This window comes from Chionomys nivalis, chromosome 19 (assembly GCF_950005125.1).
Source record: "Chionomys nivalis chromosome 19, mChiNiv1.1, whole genome shotgun sequence".
NCBI classification, from domain to species: domain Eukaryota; kingdom Metazoa; phylum Chordata; class Mammalia; order Rodentia; family Cricetidae; genus Chionomys; species Chionomys nivalis.
Window position 1 is genome coordinate 19,531,797 of NC_080104.1, and position 21,366 is coordinate 19,553,162.

General features: G+C 47.8%; 1 protein-coding gene across 1 annotated transcript in view; it reads right to left on the minus strand.

Moving 5' to 3' along the window:
• Tram2 (translocation associated membrane protein 2) overlaps window positions 1-21,366 on the minus strand; it is a 71,081-nt gene that overhangs the window by 6,159 nt on the left and 43,556 nt on the right. The window contains exons 3-5 of the mRNA XM_057751953.1: window positions 5,691-5,800; window positions 5,069-5,185; window positions 7-65 (exon numbers count right to left, since the gene is read on the minus strand). Of these exons, the coding sequence (XP_057607936.1) occupies window positions 7-65; window positions 5,069-5,185; window positions 5,691-5,800 (286 nt within the window). The remainder of the gene's footprint in view (window positions 1-6; window positions 66-5,068; window positions 5,186-5,690; window positions 5,801-21,366) is intronic.

Consider the following 21,366-nt stretch of genomic DNA (forward strand, 5'->3'; position numbering starts at 1 on the left):
ACTCACGAGAGGTACACATGCGGGTAATCTTCCCAGAGGCTTCTCAGGTTCGTTAAGTATCCTTCCTATGGTGGGCGAGAAGAGAAAGCATTTAGAGATGTAGCCATGTGACCCGCTGGGGTCTGTGATGGGTCTAGGGATCAGGGATGCACCTGGCCTCCATCAGTTACCAAGAGGAACAAACGGCTTTTGGGAACAAAGGACCCCAGTGTGAAGGACCCACTGGCACTTCTTCATATGAAGGGACATGCCACGTTCTGAGGTCTGGCGACCTGTGTCTGAAGATGGGCCTGACAGTGGCTACATCTACTGGAACTGCTCGTGAGCTTCCCAGTTTCCCTAGGCTCATCTGAAAAGTGACGTACTAACTTGATAGAGTTCTTATAAATGTGAGTTCATGTGACAGTATCTAATGTGGTATCTGCCATACATACACTCTGGAATTGTTTCCACAATGAAGGATTAAATACACTAGAATTGCAGCACCCACTGGAGACCGAAGCTTTTCACATTCTTGTGATGGTCCCTAACCGACAGGTTCTAGACTCACTGACAGGACAAACCTGCTCATGTCTACGAGGAAGTTTCTAAATTAGGCTAAGGAGGGAAGACTGCTCTGTGGTTGTCACCGCCATGTGGGTCCACAGCAGGATAAAAAAAAGAACGAGAGCTGAGCGCCACCCAGCATTCATCGCGCTTGGCTTCCCAACTGGGCACACCGTGACCCTGACTCCCCTGCATGATGGACACAGGCTCTGAGATCATAAGCCTTTCCTCCCAAAGCTGCTTCTGGTTACGGTGTTTCATCACAGCAAGAGAAATCCTAACCGAGGCACTGCCCTCAGCCAAAGGCCTACAGCTTTCCTAAAAACAGGCAAGGCGAATCTTTATCTTAAGATGACAAGACGCAGGAGGAACCAGTCCACGCCCAGTGAAAGTCCAAAACGAGTGTCAGTCAACGGAATGAATGAGTGAATGAATGCTTTCAACAGCTCTTCTCTGAAGAAATTTAAGGAGGGGGAGAAGAAACAGAGAGGAAAGATCTCCCGAGGTGAGGTCTGTCCAGTAGCCCAGCTGCGATCTGAGCTGGGGAACGAGAAAGAGGACAGAGCTAGTGACATCATCACTCAAAGCTGGTGTTGGCAGGAGCTGCAAGCTGTGTTTCCAAGCAGAGCTGACCCACCTGCGCTCAAGTCGCTAAGGCCCTGTCACCTACACCAAGCCCTCTGAGTACTGTCCACAGTCCTGAAGCTACAACCCTGGGCCTCCAGGAGCACAGGGAGCTAGGTGACCTCAGTGACAGGGCCAATCAGAACCTGCCACCTAGAATGGGAGGAAGAGGTCTAATTCCAACCCTTATCGTCTCAACTATAATCTCTGTCCAACCTTTACTTCCCTCTTGCCTCAGTGACGCACAATGACGCACAGAGGTGCAGTGCTCTGGGCACTGGGGCACTGGGGTGGGGGCCTGCGGTAGCAGTGAGCTTTAACACACCACACTGCTACTCTCTGTCTCACCTCTTTACCCCGCTCTAGCCTTTATCAGACCTCTGTCGTCGGACACAGTGACACCCAATGAGCCACATGGCCTCATTCCAGGAACCCCTGAGGGTGAGATGGCCCCTTCCTAGAGGAAGCAGCTATGTATTTAACAAGAAGAGTGGTACTTCCTGGACTGGCCAGCAGTGGATTGGAGTGTGTGTGGGGGGGGGGGATTTCTGCCCAAAAGGCCAGGATCTGTGGCACCCCAGAGACCCAAGGCCTGGGTGGGTCTGTGTGTTTAAACAGGAACCTCTCGATTGGCCTCTTCACTTAGGAGACAGAGAGGTCAGAACTTGGAAGCCAACGAGCCAAAAAAACTCCTCAGAAAAATGCTGGCTGCCTGCAAATGTCCGGTCCGCTGGGACTGGAGGAGGTGGAGCTGAGAGTCAAAGGAAAAGTGACTCACGCTCTGTGAGGAGCCCTTTCCAGCCCTGTCTAGGCAGCTGTCTGAGGGAGGATGAAGGAGGGCTGGGGCTGGCTGCTGAGTTCGGGCATGCCAAGGCATCTGAGCTCCAGGGTCGCAAGCGACATTGCGTGTGCTGTAACCCTTTCCAGCCCAAACCAGGCCTCGACAGGTGGCCCGGGGGTACATGTGAAACACTGTTCTCTTCCGATTCCTGACATCTACCCACGCAAGGCCTCAGCAGGCCGGAGCAATTCCTCCGATTTCCTTAGCTGCCTTCCTTTCTGGTATTCAAACAAGAACTGCAAAACTAGCAGTGTTTAGACATAGCACAGCCAGCTGCTACCTAGACCCTCAGTGTCGTTTGTCCTACCATATGCAGGGGACTGCACTCGGGGTACGGCAGGGAGCACGGTACCTGCGAGGAGGCAGCTTGAGTCAGACACGCAGAATACATGCACGAAGCAGTAAAACACCCTTAATAGGCATGGTGTGGAAAGTGTAACTGGGGAGGGGGGTCTCGTGGAGGTGACACTTAGGAGGAGGGTAGATGGCAGGAAAGGGCTGGCCATCTGACGTCTGCGGACAGAACACTCCAGCAAAGAAAGCAGCTGGCAGACCTGGAGGAGCAGAGCTGATCATAGAGTGAGAGTCCACGCTGATGTCACCAGCAAGGTCCCAGGATCCAGGCTACATAAGCGAGGAAGAGAAAACAATTTCACTGCAGCTGCGAAGGAAACTTATTTCAAGTCGGAGAGCACAGGATTTGGCTCACACTCTAAAGAGATCCATCTGGAGGAGCAGATAATGGGCTGAGTGGAGGATTCAGAATGGAAGTGCACTCCCCAGCAAAGGAAGAAATGAGCAGCAGCGGCAAAGGGGGGGAGGGGCCTGGGCTCCCTCTCTTTTACCTTAGTGACAGCAGGAGCCAGAGGCGCTTCCCTGGGAGGCTCTCCTCTCAACTGAAAGAAAAGAGCATCCTAGAGATGCCAGGGGTGTTGAGTCCAGCGGTGGGCTGCGTTCCAGCCGCCCCGGTTATGCCGCTACACAGGGGCATATGACCAACATCTGACCTATGTGGGGGTCCACGGACTTGGGGGAGTGGCCCACGTGGAAAGCAGTGTTCAGAATTTTGGAATTCTGAAGGCAGAGCAGACAGGATCTGATGACTTTGGAAGTGGAGGAAAGAGAAGAATCATGACACTTTTCTGTTGCGACAGAAAACCGTGATTTGAAAACCATGTGTTTCTGCTCCCTTTACATAACGGCTTCTCAGATTCTTCAGTGTCCTTCTCTCATGCAGATGGCTGGGAGAGAGGAGGTGAGCACAGAAAGCAAAGCCAGGGGCCTGCACGGGTCCCTGATCTCCATGTCTTCCTGAGCGTGTTCAGCAGTAGTGGGGAAAGGGCTTTCCCCAGATAAAGGACCTGAGAATTTCCCCCGAGACCCTGAGTCGGGTCACAGGCAGGGTGGGAGGCTACAGTGAGGATGCAAAGGCAGAAGTGCTTCAGAGATGAGGTGATACTCCCCACAACACAGACCACTCCCCACAACACAGACCAGTGTCTTTGGTACTCGGAGGCCTTTTGGCCTCAAGCAGCTAAGGCCTCCAAGAAGTGGGATTGAACTCAATGTCAGGAAGCTGGGAGGGGCCTGAGATACTAAAGCTCACAGACTCACTACACGAGGGCAGCGAGCCCTATTGGTGCCATGTGACCCTGTCCCCGGAGAGCAGGAATGTGGGAGTCCCCTCTGAGAGAACGGAAGTCTTTGGTCTCCCATTTAAAATTCCTAGTGTGCTGCTCAGAAAGTGTTCTGAGATGAACCTGATAATAGGAATAAAAGCAACACACAGAAGGGACATGTTGCCTCCTGCTTCGAGTCTATGCAGTCACTCCCGAGGTCAGCTCTGGAGACAGGGCTCCTTATGACTGGAGGGCCATCTCTGTCAGTGAGAGCAGAGGGGAGGCAGCAGAGCAGGGAAGAATCTTTGAGGCCAGAGAGCTGATATTTCCAAGTCCTAGGCTGGCTTTCTGCCGGGACCTGGTTATAGACAAAAGCTGCTCCCGGTGAGAGTGGCAGCTAACACAACAGTAAAACAGGCAGGATCTCCTTACAGTGAACCCCCAAATGACAATTCAAAGTCCTTGTCTGAAGGATTTTTTTTTTCTCTATCAAAGGATTTGATGTGCAGAAGGGTGATGCTGGCCTTTGTTAATTGGTTAGACATTAAGTACGCCCCTAAAATTTGTGTATTTATGGCTTGAACCTGGTGCAATGCTCAGGGCTGGGGCTTTGGAGAAGTTGTTGGACAGTATGGCATCAATTGTGGTACTGTTAGGGGGTGGTAGATGCTAGGAGGTGGGTCCTAGACAGAGGAAGTAGGTCACTGGGACATGCCCTTGAAGAGGGTACACTGACCCCGGTTCCTTCCTCTCTGAGTGTCTGTTTCCCACCCACTGCGAGGGGAGCCACTTGGTTCCACAAGGTCCATACAATGGTTCACTTTTCCTCTGGCTGAGAGCAGCTCAGTCACTACAGATGGAGAGCACCGAAACTAGGAGCCAGCATAAATCGTCCCTCCTTCCCGTGGTCTGTGTCACAGCGACACAAACAGAGACAGACCTCCATGTCCGAGCCATGTTTGGAAGTACACAGCTGTGGACGCACTGGAAAAACTGAGCTTGGGAGCCTCGAGTCACTATCAGAGGTTCTGAGTGAATATGAGTTTATCTTGTGGGTGGGGAATGTAGCTCATGGGAAGAGCATTTATCTGCCATGGACAAGGCCCAGTACTGGGGGGAAATTACCTTGTGAGGCGGTGTTTGAAGACAGGGCTGATAAAACAACATAGAGCTATGTGGATGCCTATCACGTAATGCAGGCAAAAAGTGTAAACAGTGCTTGCTTTTGTAAGAGGATGACTCCATTCAGTGGCATCTATACTACTTAACCTAGCCACTCCCTACAATTCCAGGAGAATGCAAAATAAGCTCCCATTCCAAGGCACCTGCTCCTAGCTCGTTCCCTTCCCATTAAGCCCTTCACAGTCATTTCATCGGCAATGAAGGGCATGCTCGGTGGCTTGGCTTTCCCTCCTCAGCAGTCACGAGGACTACTCACCGTTACCACCACGTAGAGGCACCATACCACCGAGCTGAGATGAAAGACGACCAGCTGTCCAGATTCATTGAACTTGCTGTGTTTGACCTTGGAGAGATGAAGCCGTTTGCTGATTTTCTAGAGAAGAAAAAAAAAACTCCAGACGTTAATAAGTGAGCATGCGGATCCCCGGCAGATTCCACACTCCCGTGCCTCCCTCCCCTTTACAAAAGAGTTAGTAGTTCCAGCTCCTCACAGCCCAGCCTATTTAGTATAAGCCTACTGAGTGCCTACGGTGCTGAGTTTCAGGTAAGCACTCTGAGAAAGCAGTAGGTGTCTGGACCGTTAAGCTTCTGTGGAAAGAAAACATCTTCCAGTCACGCTGTGTTTGAAGGATCCCGAGGATACGCTCATGCTGCCTTCGAGACAGCTTGCCCCATTATGAACTGTTGCCTCGCGTGTAAACTAAAAAAATCTGAGAAAGAGGACAGAAACAGAGCAGTGGCGGAGTCTAGCCTCTGGCAACCAGAGGATCTAAGTTAGTGGACAGAACGAATCAGGGCTGTGCTTTTCTTCAAGGTAAGGCAGACCACCCTAAAGAACTGCCCAGCTTCTGAGCCCAGAATCCAAACTTGTCACTTACGTCTAAGATGTACTCTTGTACCACCGCATGCAAGATGATGGTGATGAAGATGTAGAACAAGATGGTGACCAGGTCCTTTGGGCCATAGTGGTAGTGGACTGTCTCGCTGTCTGTGGGATAAAAGGGATCTTGTCAGCACGCCCCAGGTGAGGAGATGCTCTGAGACCCCAAAGGGGAAAGAGATGGAGAACACAGCACTCTCTCAGTATCCCTCCTCTGCTGCACCCAAGTTCGGAAGAAAGCTTCTGCCCCAGCACCCTGCCTTATCTCTGGACTCAGTCCTTGGGAAGCACCCATGGGAGGGCCACAGAAAACCATGTCCATATGGTGATGTCTGCATGGTTCTAGAGAACGGGCAGAAAGGCAGTGCCTGGCCACGTGTCTTGGGTAAATGACAAACCTCTCAGGGCCTCAGTTTTCTCCATATGTCATAGTTCTGTCCTTCCTACATCACTATGAGGCACCTGTCTGTAAAGTCTCTTTTGGTGCCTCAGGTTTCTATGTCGGAAGTAAGAATAAGAGCTCCGGTATCACAGAGTATTACAAAAAGTAAATGAATTCATGGTAAGTACCGTGCGATGATTCCGACAACCTGTCTGAATTTAGAATCACCATGGAAACACACTTCTGGATCGATCTCTGAAGGTGCTCCCAGAAATGTTTAACTGGAGAGGGAAGACCTTCCGTGCATGGAGACGACACCACCCCAAGGAATGGAATAAAAGGAGAGAGCCGGCTGAGCACCTGCCTCTGTGTTTCCCAACTGTGGATACAATGCAAGCAGCTGCTGCAAAGTCCGGTACCGTGTCCTCCCGGCCATGATAGGCTGTGCTCTCCAACTATGAGCCCAAACAGACCCTTTCTTCTTGATCCATCTAGGTTGTCACCACACTGAGAAAAGTACATAACACAGTAAGTGTGGCACATTGTGCGTGCCTGTGTGTGCACATGCACGTGAGGATTGTGCATGAGTATGTATGCGTGCATGAGTGGTGCAAGCGTGTGCGCATGTGTAGTGTGTGTGTGCTTGCATTTGGTACATATTCGTTATTACTTCTGTTGCTGGGCTACTGTGAGGATTAAACAAGACAAAATCTACAGCACAGAACCTAAAATCGTAGCAGGCTTCCAGTAGATGGTGGACAGTTCTATTAAATTATTAAATCAGGCAGAAGAATTGTTTTTACAGTCAGGACCTTGCTATGTAGATCTCCACCTTGTGCCAATCCTCCTGTCTCAGCCTCCTGCCCAGCAGAAGCCAGTGCAGCTATGCCAGCCGAGAGAGGACAGCTTATAGGCTTGCTCTGGTGAGCAGGCACAAGGTTGCAGGAGGCTGGCTGGCACATGCCGCCTGCCTGGGGCTCTGGCTCTGTGACTGCCCTCCCCTGTGGACGTGCTGGCTGCCCTTCCAGCTGTGCGGCTGAGCCTGAGTCACACACGGATGAGTCATCTCTGCTGGGATGCATTTACCAGAAGGTAGGCCAGGGTCAGCTTGCTTCATGGTGGCCAGAGAAAGAAACAATTTTGAACTGGGTCACTATGGGAGTTCCTGCTAACTTCAGCCTCCCTGGACTGGGAGGACGTGACAGAGGGCCGTGTCTAGGACAGAGACAAGATCTAGAAATCTCACTTTCCTTATTTATCTCTCTCCACCTCTCTACAAATACCTATCTTTGTGAAAGGCACTGGGCTAACGTTAAGTCTCTGCCCTTGGGGGCCACATCCAACTGGGGTAGGAGAAGGTAACAGTTACACTATAATCAGGCCCACTGCTGAGAGGTAGGCAAAGGGCACAGCAGGCAAGGGTGGGTTGCGGCTGGGGTGCAGGTACTGGGTCTTACTGGCCAAGAAGACCAGGAAGTTATGGAAATCTGGATACATTGTCTGGGCATTCCAGGCCCAGGGCTCAGGAAAGGTGCTCAAGATAAAGGTGAGTGACAGGGTTACCACAGGCAGCCTATGTGCCATGGAAGTAGTGTGGTCTTTATCCTCAAAGAAATAGAGAAACATCCAAGAACTTGAACTAAGCAGCCACGGGGGAAACTTGTATTATGGAAACTGTACTGAGAAGCAGTGAACAAAAAAAAAACAGGCCTATGGGTAAAGACACTGTCATGAGAACACACCAGGATCCAGCTGAGGACGCACAGGAGCCAATCCAGGCAGGAGGAAAGGCAGAGAAAGGCAGCCAAGGATGGAGAAGGGATGAGCAGGAAGTGTTAATCCATCCAACAGTGACAAGAGAAGGGGGAGGGAGAGAGGGAAGGAGGGAGAGGAGAGAGAGAGAGAGAGAGAGAGAGAGAGAGAGAGAGAGAGAGAGAGAGAGAGAATGCGAGAGAGAAAGCGCCAACCCCCATCTCTGTTCTACCACCTGTAGGACTAGGCTCTGTTTCCCTTCCTGCTCCATAAATGAGGAGCAAGGGGGAGCGAAACTACGCCATATTTTGGAACTACAGGAAGAACCAGGAGCGTGCAAAGTTTCACGATCAAAATCACCATTAGGGAAATGGGGACCCACATTCAACCAAGTTAGCATGGTCTAAAATTAGTGAAATACGACCAGTGTGGTGGTATATGCATGCCTGCAGTCCTAGGAAATGGTGTCCAACATCGCTGAGCATCAGGGAAATGCACATCACAACGACCTCCCCACGTGGCTAGCCACAATTAAAGAAAATCAAATGTGTTGCTGGGGCTGTGAAGAAATAGGAACCATGTGCCTCGTTGGTGGGACTGTAACTCAGCGCTGCCACTACAGAAAATTGCATGGTAGTTCCTCGGAAAACCTAAAATAATAATTAGCATAGGTCCCAGCATTACCATTGAGTATAAACGCAAAAGAATTGAAAACAGGACTTCAGGGCTGGAGAGATGGCTCAATTGGCAAAGCATTTCTGGCAGAAGGACTTGAGTCCACCCTCAAAACCTACATGAAAAGCTGGGTATGGTGGCATGTACTTGTAATCCTAGTGTCGGGGAGGCAGGAAGAGCCAGATGGGTAGATGAGGCAATCTAACCCGCTTGCAATTCCATGCCAATAGCAGACTGTCTCAGGCTCGTGAGGAATGATATCCAAAGCTGACCTCTAACCCCAAGGCACACGGGTATACATACCTACCCACAAATACATACCTATCCACATACAAAGAAAACAACACAAGGAATACCGGACGAAATCACTTTTGGTGGATGAAAAGTAAGTATAAAGGAAGCATAAAGGAAATCTAGTTCAGACACGGGCTCCCCTGCCAGCTTAAGGTTTCTACATATATGCAAGTATTCCCCAATGCAAAGACATCAGTAATATTTGCACATACACATGCAAAGCAGTACCCAGGATGGCAAAAAATGTAGAAAGAATTCAAGTGTCCATCAAGGGATAAATAGATAAAATGTGATGTGTACACACACTGAAATACTTCTCAGCCTTCAAAGAAAGGAAATCCAGATATGTGCTTTAACACTGACATTGTGTCGGGTAACACATGGCAGTCACCAAATGGTAAGACATATTTGATCCCACTGGTACAGGCTCCCTAGGACTGACAAATTCTTACAGAGAGAAAGGATAAAGGCAGTCTCTCAGGACAGAACGAGAAGAAATGCAGACTAAAATACAACAGAATAGCAGTGGCTAGGAATAATGCAAGCTTAAGTAGACTCAGGCTGGGGTCAGAGGTGGGGGCTGCACGGTGGGAACCCACAATTGGGTTTTATAGACCACAGTGAACTCTGTGGACTTCCTTAAGGCAGCAGGAAGCCCCAGAAATCTTAAAAAGATCCACTTCTGGCCATACAGTCACAAGGGTGGCAGGGGAACAGTAGTCAGTCAGTAGATGGGTCTCCAGATGGTAGGACAGGGACAGGGTCTCTGCTCTAGGGTGGGAGTGCAACAATGGGGACAGACAAAGCATACTGGGCTGGCTGCAGGTTCAGGACTTTACCTGTGTTTTGTAGCCCCCTGCTCACCACCTCAGAATTCTTCAAAGAGCATCATGTTACACAATGGAACCTTAAAATTATCTCAGGAGTTGAGCAAGGACAGTGGTTGCAGGGATGTGGACATTTCTCAGCTCTCTTAGTGTCTAGAGTCCCAGCTCGCCCAGCTTCCTAATGCTATGCCAAGGTCAACCCCACTCCACCACGCATTGGCTTCAATTTTGCCAGCACTATGTTGTTCCTTTGAGTCGACAATCATAAGGAACAGCATCACACTCAGATTCTCCAAAAGTCCCCCGAGTCACATAACAGCTCTGCTGCTTTCTTCCTTATCTACTTTCTGTTTGATTAGAGGAAGAAAAAGATGCTTCGATTCCTACTTTCTTTCTTTCCAGGCTGGCCTCAACCTCACAGAGATCTGCCTGTCTCTGCCTCCCAAGTGCTGGGATTGAAAGCGTGCACCTCCACCACCCGGCCTGGTTCCTACTTTCTATAGGGCTATGGAAACTGGAATTTTGCTCCAGTTTCCTGACTTTGCTCAAACGCACACCTGACTTTTTAAAAGTATTTTAAAATCAGTTGCTGAATAACACATCAAAAACAGCTTCTGGGGCTAGAGATGGCCCCAAGGTCAAGAGGACTTGCTGCTCTTTTTAAGGACTTAGGTTTGGTTCCAAGCGCCCACATGGTGCCTAATAACTATGTCTAGCTCCAGTTCCAGAGGCTCCAATGCCCCCATCTGGCTTGTGTGGGTACTGCACATAAGTGGCGCATAAACAGGCAGGCAAATACTTATACACATAAAATTTAAAAACAAATCTTTAAAAAAAAAAAAGAATTGTTTTAAAAAAATTATCCAAGTTAGACTGGTCCCTGTGGACCATGGTTCTCAGGAAGGACAGTGTTGCCAGGGGCGTACTGTATGGTTCTAGGAGGGTAACATCTTTAGGCTATTAAATCAGTGATGTGAACAGTCAAGAGTCACAGCAAATTGTTCGAGAGCCCAGCAAGCAAAGTGGTCCCGGTGGGTTAAGTGCCTGCTCCCCACATGGAGACCTGCAGGAAGCAGCCAGTGTTCTGCATTTTAACCAAGAGATATGCTCTTACCTAATTTTCTTTCCATATCGCCATCTCGGCCTATCTGTCACATGTCTACTTAGGGAAGGAAACAAGTTCACAAAAGAGCCACCTCCTTTTCATCAGTGGAAAAGGAAGCACACAGTTAAATGGGGCTGAATAAACGGCGAGTGATGGGCACTGTCTGTTTTGGGGGAGGGGGGGTCCAGGAAGGAGGAACCGGAGAGCAGAGAACTGAGCATGCGTTCAGGGCAGGAGGAGACGGAGAGCAGAGAACTGAGCATGCTTTCCGGGTGGGGAGGACCCGGAGAGAGGAGAACTGAACATGCGTTCGGGGTGGGGAGGACCCGGAGAGAGGAGAACTGAGCACGTGTTCAGGGCGGGGAGTAGATGGTGGCTGCCTCTTTCTCACTGTTGTCAAGGGAGAGGCACAGCCCAGTGCTGGCCAATTCCCGGTACTTTCAAACCAGAGACCATCTGATTTTACAATACCGGAGACAAATTCAAAAAAGTTTAAACATGGCGTAGGCCAACACTGAATAAGCCAAAGAAAATGTATCTGCAGGAAAACTCCAACCACAAGCCACCAGTTTGCAACCTGCGGCCTGCCTGTCCCCTGACCCCTACCCAGTACCGACATCCTATGGGGTGCTGACAGGTCCCACATTGCTTCAGATCTTTTCCAGTATTTTTAAATCAAGAATATGGACATGAGAAAATTTACAGTAAGCAAAATCAAGAGGCAAGTGGGGCTGGGGATGGGGATGTGGGTGGGAGGTTGAGCATGGATGCTTGAGCCTTAGTCCTGCTAAAGAGGAAGAAAGGGAGGGGCATGTGGTGGAGAGATGGAGGGAGAAAGACAGACAGACACAGACAGACAGACAGACAGACAGACAGACAGAATTAAAAGAAAATAAAGGAAAAGCATTAAACAACCTCTTGGGGCAGATGTTTCCAGATCTCAGACAAATGGTTCATCTTGCAGAATGTAAAAAGCTCCTGGAACTTAGACGAAAGATCAAAACTCAGCAGAAAAATGGGCAAAGTGTATGAACAGACAGTTCACAGAAAAAGGAAACCAGGCAGCTCTTAGGACTGAAAATGATGCTCGGCTCCACCCAGAAAAATGTAAATGAAAACCACACTGAGCTAACACTTCATACCTGACCAGATGGGCAAGAGTCCCAATTCTAACAATGCAGCCTTGCTGAGGCCGTGGGGAGATCTCTGCTCGCACAGCGCTGGTGGGAGTGCACAGTAGCACCATCTTCACGGAGGGTCCTGTGGCCATTGCTGTTGAGGTTACAAAGGCACTGAGCCTTTGATATAACAATTCTACTTCTGGGAACTTATTACCCTCTTGCTAGTACTTGCCCCATGGTCGGCAGGGCATATGCTCCTGGTTATAAACCAGAGCGCTGCTTTCAAACTTTCAAAAGTACAACAGCATTGCGATATTTTCATCTATAGGGAACTACGCATAGATACACAGGCTGAGTATTCTTCATACACAAGTCCACAATCTGAAAAATTTTAAGTATGGACACGAAGCCACATTTGGAAAATTCCATGCCTGAGCTCCCGTGAGACTGTGGTTAAAATTCAAGCACACTAGAAATACTGTGCAAATCACTCTCAGAGAATGAGAGGTAAATAGGAGACACAAATGGAGTCTAGTTCAGACATGGGTCCCCTCCTGAAACTTCTTAATACATATATGCAAATATTCCTCAAACCGAAGACACTGAACATCTGGATCACCCTGGTCCCAAGTATTAGCTTAGCAAGGGAGGCTCGAACTGCAATGCATCAGGGCTGCTTAGAGAAAGAGCCCCAAGAGACTACACTTGAGGTGTCTTTGCAGAGCCACAGGGGGGTATGTTTCACTTTGTTGCTTTATTTTGTTTTACTCTTTCATGAAAGGCCGTGCACAAAAAGGTCTAAAGCTCATTTCTAGAGCTGCTCTTTGCCACCATGTATCCACGTCTTTCTGACTCAGTCACCCACGTGGGCAGTGAGGCTAAAGCAAACTGCCTGCTGGGTCCTGGTGGTGCATGCCTGTCATCTCAGTCTGGGAGACAGAGGCAGGAGGAACAGAGGAATTCAGGGCCCGTGTGGGACACCTTATCTCCACCCCATCAAGCAATAAAGTAGGTGAGATGGATCGGGAGGAAAAGGTAAGGACTGACTCCTCCAACTGGCCCTCTGACCTCTGCACACGCAACATGGCACCCTCCATGGCAACAAATAAAAAAAAAAAGTCAGGGCTGATGCGGTAGCGCAGTGGTTAGAGCATTGCTGCTCTTTCAGAACACCCCAAGTTTGGTTCCCACACCCACACATCGGATGCTCACAACCACCGGAAATTCCACCTCCAGAGGATCTAAAACTCTCTTCTGGAGTTCCTGGGCACGGCACCCGTGTGTATACCCCCACTCTACCTCTCATACATCCACATAACTAAAAGTAAATATGCAAAAGACCCTAAAAATAAAACAAAACTATCCTTCACCACAAAGCTCAAAGAATAAAATAGATAAAGAGCTTATAAAACTGTAAAGTGCTGTGCAAATAGATGGAGCTATTATTACCCTTTCCCACAGAAAGAAGATGAACAGAACAGTCCTATGTACTCATTTAGAATAAATACCGCAAGTGGCAATTATAAGCCCTTCATTAGCGAGGCGCTACACGGAGCGTGTCTGGTAAATGACATCATTTATGCCTCGCTGTGATCCCGAGTATTATCCCTGTTTACTGACATGGCAGCTGGGGCTCAGAGCAAAAGGAACTCTACTGAAGTGATCTATAGCTAGAGTGGGCCGCAACCGCAGAAGCCAGGGGCCAAACCCATCCTCTCCTCACTAGGCCTCTCGGCTTTCTGACTGCCCTTCAAATGTCAGAGGTACAGGACATTCCTTCAGTCCTGAAGGCTTCGTCTACTCCCTGAGACGGCAGGAGAGAGAAAGCTCTAGAATATATGCAGGGATACACACACAGTCTTCAGGAGCAGGATTCTGACCTCCCAATCAAAACGGTTCTCAGACTGCATGTGTGTACATACACATGGACATACATACACATAGCTATGGGTTATAAACTGTGTCCTTCACCTCCAAAAATTATGCTGGAGTCCCTAGTACCTCACAATAATATTTTACTTGGAATAGGATGTATGCGGGGGTGAAAAGTTAAAATGAGGTCATTAGGGTGGGGGACTCATTTCAATATAATTTATGTCCTCAAAAACCTGGGAAGTAGCAACACAGAGACAGACACACAGGAGGAAGATGACAGGAAGAGACGAGGAGGTAGCAGCTATCCACACCCACAAACCAACGAGAAGGGCTCTTTCCCTGACAGGTGCAGGAGGAATCACCGCTGATGGCAGCACAGATTCAGATTGCTAGACCCCAGAATTGGGCCTTGTGGTATTTGTAACTACGGCCTTAAGAAACACATTCTCTCTCTACACAAGGGTCACAAAATGAAAGACTTGGCTGACTACCATTCAGTCTCCTATTGCATGTTCTGGAATCTATTTTCTTCTATGTGATAGCAACGTAAGAAGACAAAGGATGTTTTCTATAGTATAAAAAGAAGTAGCGAGGATGAGAGAAGATTCTAGAGGGTTCAAGAGTAGAAGGTCACGGCTTCTGGGTTGTCTCCTTGAAGAACCAGCACTTTCTGTAAGGCTGGAAGGAAATCTATCAAGGACTCCTCAGCATCAGGCATGCACTTCTGATCCCTCTGATCCACAGCCGGGGGCTTCCTGTGACACCCTGGACATGACGTGCCATTCAGGAGACTATCACCATGCAGAACATCATGTCTGGGGACAGACTTCAGGCAAAGACCACCAAGAGTCAGGTAGAAAAAGTCACTTCTTTGAGCATCACACAGAACAGCAGCAGCAACAAAAGGTAGAGTTTTTCTATACGTGTGAAATTTAAAAAGTTAATCAGGGCTTACGCAAAAATAACAATCTGAACAAATGTGTTAATTTGAAGGACTAAAAGATTATTGTTTTAAGAACAACTGACTAGAAGAAAATATCCCAGCTTGATAGCATAAGAAACCATAAGAAAGTTCCAATCTGGAGATACAGGGAAGTAAAGACCACAAAACCAAAATTATATCACACTGAGCAGTGGGGGTCCGGGTCAGAGGGGTATGGAAAGGAAGGAAACAGTCAGACACCAGTGTTCCCATCCATCTCAAGCATCAAGTCAGTCAACACAGCAGCTCAGAGAGCTAAATAAGCCTGCAGAAGTGCCACACTGAAGGGCAGAGACCAGCGACTCTCAACTGGTGGGTTGCGACCCTTTAGGGGTCAAATGACCTTTTCACCAGGGTGGTATATCAGATACTTACCTTATGATTCCTAACCGCAGCAAAATTATAGTTATGAAGTAGCAATGAAAATAATTTTATGGCTGGGGGTCACCACAACATGAAGGACTGTATTAATAGGTTGAGAACCACTGTCATGGATCTCTAGGCATAAGACAGGGAATTGGATGGAATGTTGTCTCTCCTGGAAGGTGACATATCAACATTTACATGGACGTATTCAGTGTCTGAAGCATCAGGACGCCGAGTGCTTATGATTTGTTCTGTCTTCTGAAGAGTTGTTTTGCTTGCTAAATTTTAGTTATTGAAATGAAAATCAAGTCCAGACATGACCATAATTCCTGGGAGGAGGCTTCCCATAGCTGACACAGTGGGGGACTTGCTTTAGTTTTCTCTTCATTTAGAGGGACCCTGAGTCAAAAGTGGTCTTGGTAGCCATTTAGCACAAGGTGAGGACAAAGCCAGCTCTGTGTCTCAAAAGTTGGCATCTCTACAATGACAAACCCAGCCTTTCTACAGTTTTCTGAGCACCAGGGCTCTGTATGAGGTACAGACAGCCCAGCCTCTCTCTGCCCTGCCTGGTCACCCTCGAGAACACCAATCAACTCTCGGGACCCAGTTCTGCCCACTATGACAGGACCAGGCCACGCCCAAACCCCCCGCCCCCAGCTGTAAGGGTCACAGGTTGGGGCTGGAGAACATTCACTCTAAGCAGCTCCAGAGGCACTGCTGCCCACCTGTCCTTCCCTTTTCTGTTCTGTCTGACCTCATCTTACAGCAGGGCTTGGTGTGATATGTGAGGCCAAGCTTTCAAGTGTATGACACAGGCAGGAGACAACAAACACCTGCTGGCCAGCAGAAAAAACAAGAGTCGTTCAGATCCCCTGGCAAAAAACTTGGGCTGAATGAGGCTGTTTTCATGGGCGGTATGACTCATTCCAGAGAAAGCTAGAAAACAATAGTCAAGGTATGGTGTAGGGGGTTACAGGGCTTTTTACCTCTTCCTGCTGCAAAACACAACATGGTACATACTAGTGACCAAACCAGCAGAAATGGGCAGCACGGTAGGATGGCTCTATCAGCTTAGCCACTGTAAAATAAGCCTTGCTCTGGAAGAGACCCCTCCATACCAGCCTTGTAGCTCTTTGAGTAGGGCAGCAGGCAGGCTCAGGACTTTCAAAGCTACCAGGACTCCCTTACCCTATCTTAGCCAGGGTTTCTATGGCTGTGATGAAACACCATGCATACACTTCCACACCACTATAGAAAACAGTAATTAAAGAAAGTCAGGGCAAAACTCAAACAGGACAGGAACCTGGAGGTCATGGAGGAGTGTTGCTTACTGGCTTGCTCCCCATGACTTGCTCAGCCTGCTTTCTTACAACAGGCCAGACCATCAGCCCAAGGGAGGCAGCACCACAACGCTGGGCCCTCCCACATCAATCACGCATTAAGAAAATTCCCTACAAACTTGCCCACATCCCTATCTTATAGAAGCAATTTCTCCATTGGGGTTCCCTCCTCTCAGACGACGAAGCTTGTGTCAAGTTGGCGTAAAAATGTATGTGGCACATACATTGTACCACATATGTGTTCATGACTTCTGGGAATCTGTAACCCCAGCTGAAACCCAAATCTACTCAGTCATAGTGGCCACCTCTTCCACCCCACCCCCATTAAATAGTTATAGTGTGGTCGTTCTAATGGAATGGTCCCCATAGGCTCATATATTTAAATGCTTAGTCCCCAGTTGCTGGAACTATTTGGAAAGGATTAGGAGGTGTGGCCTTGTTGGGAGGGTGTGTCACTGGGGGCGGGCTCTGAGGTTCCAAAAGCCCACAGCATTCCCAGTTAGCTCTCTCTCTTTGTCTCTCTGTCTCTCTGTCTGTCTGTCTGTCTCTCTCTCTCTCCCTCCCTCTCTGCCATCACTTGTGGATCAGGTGTAAGCTCTCAGCTACTGCTTCAGCACCACGCCTGCCTGCTGCCATATTCCTATCATGAACTCCAAATCCTCTGAAACTATAAGCAAGCTCCCAATAAACTTTCTTCTTCCTGGCCATGGTGTCTCTTCACAGCAGTAGGGAAGTAACTAGGACATGCAGGAAAACCAAACTCAAAGAGAAAAGAAAGATCCAGACGAGTAACTAGACTTAATGGCCCTCCCCATCTCACCACTGAGAGCGAGCACAGGAACATTTGAAAGGCTACCTGCATAATCTACACTCGACTTATCCAGCATTACTGGGCACAGTCTCCCCTCCATGGTTTTCACTGGAGATCTTGCTACAGGTGGGTGCTGCTATAGGAGGCCCAAACGTCTGCATTTCTAATGAGTTCCCAGGTCACACTAAAGGTCTTAGCTCATAGAAAATCTATGCTGCAAATACTTCAGGGGACCTCGAGTTGAGGCAATGACCATCGGTCCCCATTTTGCAAAGGATGGGTGTGCCCTAGATGTTAAACAGTTTGTCGGAAACATTTAGCAGTTCAGAGACATAACCCGAATAACCATGTAAAAAAAAAAAAATGCTGGGACCCAGAAGCTCAACTATTCTACGTTAGAAGGGAGGCTACCAGGTCAGGAGTAATCTATAGGAAGAAACAAACCTCTGTTATTTCCCGACCTTTTATAGTCTATATATTTCTGACCATGATACCAGATACTTTGTGGAATTCTACATAGAAAGTCATACTCAAAGTGTCTAATGAAGTTAAGATTAGGAAACAACAAAAACAAAACAAACAAACAAACAAATCCAGGCCATGGAGTTAAATTTGAATTTCATATGAACAATGATTGATCTCTGCTGGGTGTATGACACATGTCTGCAATCTCAACACCAGGAAGGTCGGGGCAAGAGGATTCCTGTGAGTTTGAGCCAGCCTGGACTAAAGGGTGATCAAATACCAGGCCAGTCAAAGCTACCCAACAAGACCTCATATCCCACAAAACAAAACACTTTAATTTCCTATAGTCATAACTATGTTTTCTGTATTTGTGTTCCATGCATTACTTGAGCTATAGTTTTGAAATGTGTTTATGTGGAATTAGTCCTGGTTTTTGTGTTTGCAAACTTTGGCAACCCTGATAGGATGCCAAATAGAGGTAGCAAGAAGAGCTGGGATTTGGTTTTGAAAGGGGGGGGTGGAACTTCCTGTTCTATCACTGTCAATCTTAATGTCAACCTTTAGAATGTCAGCACGATCGGCACTGCAGCCTCTCCCAGTCACTGTTGTGGTCACCTCTGCAGGAGCCTCATTTGCTCATCACAATGCAACAAAACCATCAATTTGCAACTAGTCTATCTTGCAACTAGAATGTGGTCTGGGTTAACGTGTGTTTCTCCAAGAATTCATACTTTGATATACTAGCTCCCAGGACGCTAGGATGTGACCTCATTTGAAAACAGGCCCTTTACTGATGTCTTTACAGAGTAAAGACAATGCCAATGATCCATGGTGGACTAAGGAAATCTGACAGCGGCTGATATATGTAGGCTGGAACAGCACATCAAACTGATGTGGAAAGAAGCTGGGAACAGATCTCCCCTCACACCTTCAAAGGGAGGGCCGAGTCCCATGGATCTCAGCTGTCAAGACTCCAAACTGAGAGATGATAAATGACTCGTGATTAGGCAGCTAGGTTTACTCATGAGGAGAGTGGGATTCTTGCAGATGGAGACAAGAGAGTAGGAAAAACCAGTGCAGCAGGGAAAAACTGGTCAAGAAAGAGCCTCTTCAATATCGTGGATGCGCTGGGTTCCTGGAAACCCCAGCCAGGACAACCCAGGGATTCACAAATGAGCACTAAGCCTGGAGCGCACATCTCTCTCCCAGTGCTTGAAAGGCTGAGGAAGGAGTTGGTTCAATGGGGTAGGGAAGAGGGGGCTCTGAGACTGTTGGGACACAAAGCCACCACTTTACCAAAATCCAACTTTAAACACTACCTCATGACATATACATTATAAAGAGGAGATTTTAGAAGACAGAGCTTCTCTGGTTATACCAAAGGGAAGGGGGGAGGATAGATTTCTAAGCACTTCAGCTCCTAAGGAGATTTATGAGTAGGGATTTAGAAATCATAACCTTAACAAACCTGCTATTGTCAAACGCCTTTGTACTGTGAGAAGCTTGCTTTCCTGCAAGCCAGGCAAACAGGCATTACCATGCCGGGCTGGTCACATTGCAAATAGCCCCAAATGGTAAGATTTCCACGTGAGAGAGACAACTGAACCATCCCTTCTGCCCTTTCTAAAGTCCCAGAAGCCCTCCATCTGGTAGGCTCTCTAATGGACCTTCACCCAGGGCACACAAACCCAAAAGAGGTTTCCAGGAGCAGAGTTCAACAGTCACACCTTGGAAGACGCCAACCCTGGGATTCTCTGGGCTCAGGGGCTACACTCAGTCACTAGCACACCCTCGGCATTGTTTCTCTCTAGAGAGTTCGACATCGACACCCCTCCGCTAGGGCTGCCCCATCTTCTATGTTCACAACTCCATGTTCTCCATCCCCACCATAAAGTCAGTCTTCTGGAAGGACACGTCACTAGGCTTTTATTTTTTTTTTCTTCACCTTGTAGCTCTGTGTATTTCCCTCATCACCCTGTTGCAATTATAATTATCTGCTTACTTATTACCCATATCTTCCTCAAATTGTTTTACAACTAGGGCCGGCATACGAGAGATACAGAAATATTTGCCTAGAGTGAACAATTAACTTAATTAAACTAATGAACCCATGATGGTGGCGCACTCCCAAGACTCAATAGGAAGTTCTTTATGCCTGGCAGCTCTGGCTTGGGCCTAGCCTGAAACAGTCTACACTTGTCTTCCTGACTGTGAAGCGGATGGTTGAGGCATTGCTTACTGTCTAAGGTCCCCAACAAGGAGTTAAAAGGATGCCTTAGGCACATGCTACAGCAACACAACTTAAAAACCAGTTAGTTGCATTAGTGCCTACCTGTAAGCCCAACACCAGAGAGGCAGAGACAGAAGGATGATGGCAAGTTCAAGGCTTGCTGAGTCTAGTGAGTTCCAGCTCAGTCAGGGCTACCTAGCCAAACCCTGTCTCAAATTAATCTTCTGAGTGGGAAAAGATCTTTGCAAACTATGCATTAGACGTGGGATTAGTATCTAGGATAAAGAAAGAACTGCAAAAATTAAACATCCAACCCCACCCCAACCATCCGATCAGAAATGGGCTCATGAACTAAACAGACAGCTCTCAAAGGAAGAATCACGAAAGGAAAAAATATTTGAGAAAATGTTCAACATCCTGAGCCACTAAGGAAATTCAAATTAAAACTGATTTGAGACTCCACCATGATAGTCAGAATGGCTATGATGGAGAAACCCTGTCTTAAAAAAAAAATTAAAAATAAAAGAAAACAAGACAATTCCAAGGAACCTATATTTAAATTTACATAGGTGTGTGTGTGTGTGTGTTATGAAAGCAGAAAGAAGTAATATAATACCTGTTCCAGGAAAGCAAAGGGAGTCTGTGGTGAGAAGGGAGGAGAACAAGAAAAGAAAGGCATGTGGGGGGAGACCATGGAGAGAGAGCTGAGTAAGAACAAAGCGTAATGACACAAACGTGTGATAATGCTAATGAAGCCCATGAGAAGCTAATTTTATAAATAATAATTCAGGCTGGAGAGATGGCTCAGGGATTAGAAACATGGGTGGCTTGTCCAGAGGCCTGAGGTTGAATTCCCAGCACCCACATGGCAGTTCACAACTGTCAGTAACTCCTGTTTCAGGGTATCTGACGGTGTCTTGCTTCTGAGGACACTGCACATACACGGTACACAGACACACATACATGGAGACCCACTATACACATGAGATAATGTGTTTTTAATTAGGAGAGAAAGAAAACCGGAGCCAGTGAGCCCAAGCGTGGGTAGCAGTTGTGGGATATTGTCATGAGGCCACATTTCTTTCTTGTCATTCTGAGAAACGTCGTTATCTCAGAGTTCAATGGGGCTAAGGGAACGCCTAAAATTGTGTGTAACTTTCAGGAGAAAAGGAAAAGGAAAAACAGGATGTTCCCACCCAAGCCAGCTTCATTAAGAGCCCTCTTCCAGAAGAAGAAAGAAAAGGGGTGCAAGAGAGGGGAAAGGAGCAGATGAAAGAAAAGGAGGGGACAAAAGAAGGGAGGGTGAACTAGTTGCTCACTTTAAAGATTTTCAAAATGTCACAGTGCAGCAACTATTATCACATGGGGAGGCTCCATCACATTCATGGTATGAATCAGTATTGAACTGAATGGAAGTTCTTGCTGAGTGATGGGGTCATACGTGATTGC